Genomic DNA, 4,238 nt, shown 5'->3' with positions numbered 1-4,238 from the left:
ATATATTATTGGGACTTTAATATCATTTCACTGAATTTACTTTATTACTAGAGATAATGATAGAAAATTAAATGACATACAGCGGAAATGAAAAGTAGCCACTGACCAAAGAAATTGCAGTACGAGTCCAGTAACATTTGCAGTCATTCAGTAGTTCCCTTGACAAATAGCAGTTTGTTTTCTATAAGCATTAACTTAGCTCCAAAATGACGCCACATTGGAATAAGAAATCCAGAATTGACAGTGTAAAGCGTGGTGAGAAACTAATATTATTTTAATTTATTAATATATACAGGATGTCTGGAATTTAAATGTCAAAACTTCGGGAATCTGTAGGGGATCGACAAATTAAGAAAAAAAATTCTGTAGAGATATGCTCATTTTTGCTTCGTTTTGAAGAAAATTGCAAAAAAAACAAAACATTTACATTTTGGTACTTTCTCATTATTAATTCATTTATTCACTTGCTTAATTGTTCAAAATGTTAGCCTCTTGCATCTAGTAAGGACAGCTCGTGTTGCAGCTAAACTAATCTGGTGATATTTGATGCACTGCAGCCTCAATTCGATTTCTCAATTGTTCTTTTGAGTTGTTTGACGATGAATAAACTTCCTGCTTCAGGACCCCCTCATACAAAGAAATCCAGTGGTGTCAAATCAGGTGATCGGGATGGCCAAGGTACTATTCCTCCACGTTCAATCCATCGTTGTGGAAAATATGTCTAGCTAAGTCTGTCTAGTTTGAGTAGTTCTTCCATAATGAATTGGACCCATCGAGTTGAAATTACATTTCAATCCGTTGCTGCAGATGGATAATCTTCTAAATAATCAAAGAAGTTAGTCTCCAAAAAAATCTATATATCTGGCTGTATTTAATCTATATATTTTTAATCTATAAAAAAAATGATTCCATTAGATAAAATAAATAAAAAAAATTTTCGCCTGAAAACGGAATTATTATTATTGTTTTCGTGTATGATTTTAGTGACGAAAATATTTTAGAAGCAATACAAGAACGAAAGGTAGTGTAACTACGTTTTGTCTTTTTTTGCGATTTTCTTCAAAATAGCAAAAACGAGCACATCTTTACAGGACTTTTTTTTTTTTTTAGTTTATCGATCCTCTACATACTCCCGAAGTTTTGATATTTAAATTTTAGACACTCTGTATGCTCTTGCATATTAATATTTATCAATATCGATTTAGTTAATTATTAGTTCGCCAAACAAATCAATATTCTACATCTCGTAATAGGATATCGCAAATGTCTGGCACACATTCGGGTAAAAAAACACTTAGGTTGGTTTAATATCTATTGTAAGAATACGAGTCTGCATGGTTTTCGTTACATAAGTATGGATGGATCGTCGATAATCGAGAGTGTTCTTTGGTTCATGGTGAAGATTCTATAATCATCTCAAGAGTAAGTTCAGTAATATTATCCAGGGAAGGTAATTTACTCTTTTATTCGACAGGTTTGTATATTGTCCATCGTGTTCTGCGTTATATTGATGTTACGCTTGTGGGCCAATTATTCGAACAATCCCATAGTTACAACTATTTACACGTCAAATCCGATATGGGACGTGTCTTTTCCAGCCGTCACCATATGTAATAATAATAAGGTCTATCGTCCACATGCCGATCTTATGGCCAAGAATTTGTAAGATATAAATAAGAATTAATAAGATATAAATATTTTAATACATTCAAGTGCGAAGGGTTCATTATTTTCCTTGAATCCTTATATTAATAAATAAAAGATAATTAGAAAATTTCGAAGTCCTTAAAAAAAAATTAAATTAAAAATTTTCTGTCTATCTGAAAAAAAAATTTATTCTAAACTCGATAGTTGTATTTCGGTTTTGCTAATCTTTCCTTCAATTTTCTTCATAAAAACTTTAAAAGAAGAAAATTTATTATTTCAAATAAAAACTATTTGATGTGATAAATTTTCTATTTTTATCTAATGACAATTTATTAATTAATTCAATTAATTTTGGATCAACGGAGTTAAATTTCCATATCCGATATTATGTCCCAATTTTATATGATTCAACAGATACATGGATGGGTTCACTACAAACGACAGCGATAAATTTTTTTCATCCCTAGTGAAATTGGTACGACCCGACAAAATCTCGATAGACAATACGATTGCGAGGCAATTTCTCGATAGACTCGACATAACGGTCGAAACGCTCATGGAGCAGGTAAAAAAAATTGTTTTAATGATTAATTTGTATCTCCAAGGAAATATAGATCAATCATAAGATCCATTCAAAAAAAAGATTCGAGTTAATAATTAACGATATCTCTCGCAGTTGATGCAACCTTGCAGCGCGTTACTGTTAAGATGCGTTTGGATCGGCAAGATTTACGATTGCAGCAAGATCTTCAAGACTATCAAATCCAAGGAGGGTTTCTGTTGCGCTTTCAATTATCACTACAATCTTAACGGACACATGTAATTGTCGCGAGACAATTCTCGGAAATACATGTCGCTTCTTTGACGCTATATTATTCTTTATATTGTGTACATATAAAGCAACATTGCTACAACATTTGCAATGTCGCTGGAACATTTGCTGTATGACAGGCCTATCCAATTTCAGTTCCGGAATCAAAACGCAAAGCCATTAAACGTAAAAAAAAACCAATGTGAATTTAGGAACTATAAAGTATTGATAAGCATCACTTATAATTAAATGCGTATCAACACTTTACAGTCCCCGAAATCTTATCTATAAATTTTTTTGCATTGAGCTTTGCGTTTTGGTTCCAGAGCTCAAATTAGATAGGCCTGGATGCCAAGTTGGTGCAAAAGTTTGTCATATTTGTCGGATAAAATTGCAGATGAAATTTCAAAATAATCGTCTCTGCTTCATCTAGAAGCTAGGAAGCTCTCTGCTATAATTTTTAAAAACATTTGGTTGTTTGACGATTTAAAGTGTACAAAGCAAATGTTAAGCTCAGTTAAGTGCAATATTAGAAATAATAATAATGTATATTTAGATAAGTATAATAAAATAAAGGGTGGACCCCCTTTATCTACACCTCATTTGCCTTTAGATCAATTATTATACATATTGTATTGCTTATAGATCGATTGCCAACATACGCTGTGTACAAAAATAATAATTTCAGAAATGAAGTCACATTTGCATATGTATTATTGCCTACAGATTTTTTCGATTGCTTACAAGCACTATTCTTCACTTTAAAAACACAAATTTCTCTGAATTAAAATACAAATTCTTCATTTTAAAAACAAAAATTACTTTCTTATATAATTTAATTTTAATTTTATTTGTGCGCAAAAGTGTTTGCAAGCAGTCGAGTTGTAGGCATTAATACATGTAGTTATTGGCAATAATACAATTGGCATTAATACACGTAGACAATCGATCTGTAGACAAATGAAATGTAGGTAAATGATACAGTAGGCAATTTATAGGAAAAAGTAATCCTCTCTAAAATTAACTAATTTTTAATTTTATTATTTACTTATATTATTTAAATATTATTTTTATTTCTATATTGCGCCTAATTAACCATTTTTGCCCTGTATAATTTGAATAATTTTTGTATTTAAATTAATTGCAATAATTTGGTTCTTTGATTTTATTTGATACAAAAATAGAAGCACAAAAACTTAGTAGGAAAATGGACAAACTTTCAACAATAGTTCGATATATGTAGACTCATCCGATATTTAGATATGTATGTATTTTCGCTTTCGTCATTATTCCGTAGATCCAATGACTTTAATACCAACGATTTCAACAACACTTCTGATGATTTGCCGGGTGTGCACACAATTTTGGTAATGCTCAATATCTTCGCTCGATATCTTAATTTCGACTAGAGATTCTATATCAGAATCTAGGAGCAACCAGGAGCAGGGCTGGCATGTATATTTAAAATAGTTTTATTTAAAACACAGTATTTGCAATACAAGTGCATTTTGTATTTTGCATTTCAGCAGAGCACATGAAAATACGTATTTTGTATTTAAAATGGAAAGATTGAAAATTTTTTGTATTTTGTAATTCAAATAATAAAATTGTCATAATCTTAGTATTGGAAATACAAAATACAAAATACAATTGTTTTACAAATTACTGTTTTACAAATAAAAATATTTCAAATAGCTTTTATTTTAATTATTATTATTTCAATAAGCCTTTTATCAAAATTCTACGAGAGAGAAAGGGATATATTATATCCCTACCTCCC

General features: G+C 30.4%; 1 protein-coding gene across 1 annotated transcript in view; it reads left to right on the top strand.

Moving 5' to 3' along the window:
* The first annotated feature begins 599 nt into the window (after nt 1-599).
* The window catches only part of LOC105617892 (pickpocket protein 28-like), a 12,754-nt gene continuing 9,115 nt past the window's right edge, over nt 600-4,238 (top strand). Inside the window, exons 1-6 of the mRNA XM_012199433.1 lie at nt 600-678; nt 1,254-1,396; nt 1,475-1,662; nt 2,062-2,212; nt 2,324-2,466; nt 3,756-3,825. Of these exons, the coding sequence (XP_012054823.1) occupies nt 600-678; nt 1,254-1,396; nt 1,475-1,662; nt 2,062-2,212; nt 2,324-2,466; nt 3,756-3,825 (774 nt within the window). The remainder of the gene's footprint in view (nt 679-1,253; nt 1,397-1,474; nt 1,663-2,061; nt 2,213-2,323; nt 2,467-3,755; nt 3,826-4,238) is intronic.

Source organism: Atta cephalotes (assembly GCF_000143395.1).
Source record: "Atta cephalotes unplaced genomic scaffold scaffold00014, whole genome shotgun sequence".
Lineage (NCBI taxonomy): Eukaryota > Metazoa > Arthropoda > Insecta > Hymenoptera > Formicidae > Atta > Atta cephalotes.
The sequence above is the reverse complement of the archived record's forward strand: the minus strand, read 5'-3'. Positions and strand labels throughout refer to the sequence as shown.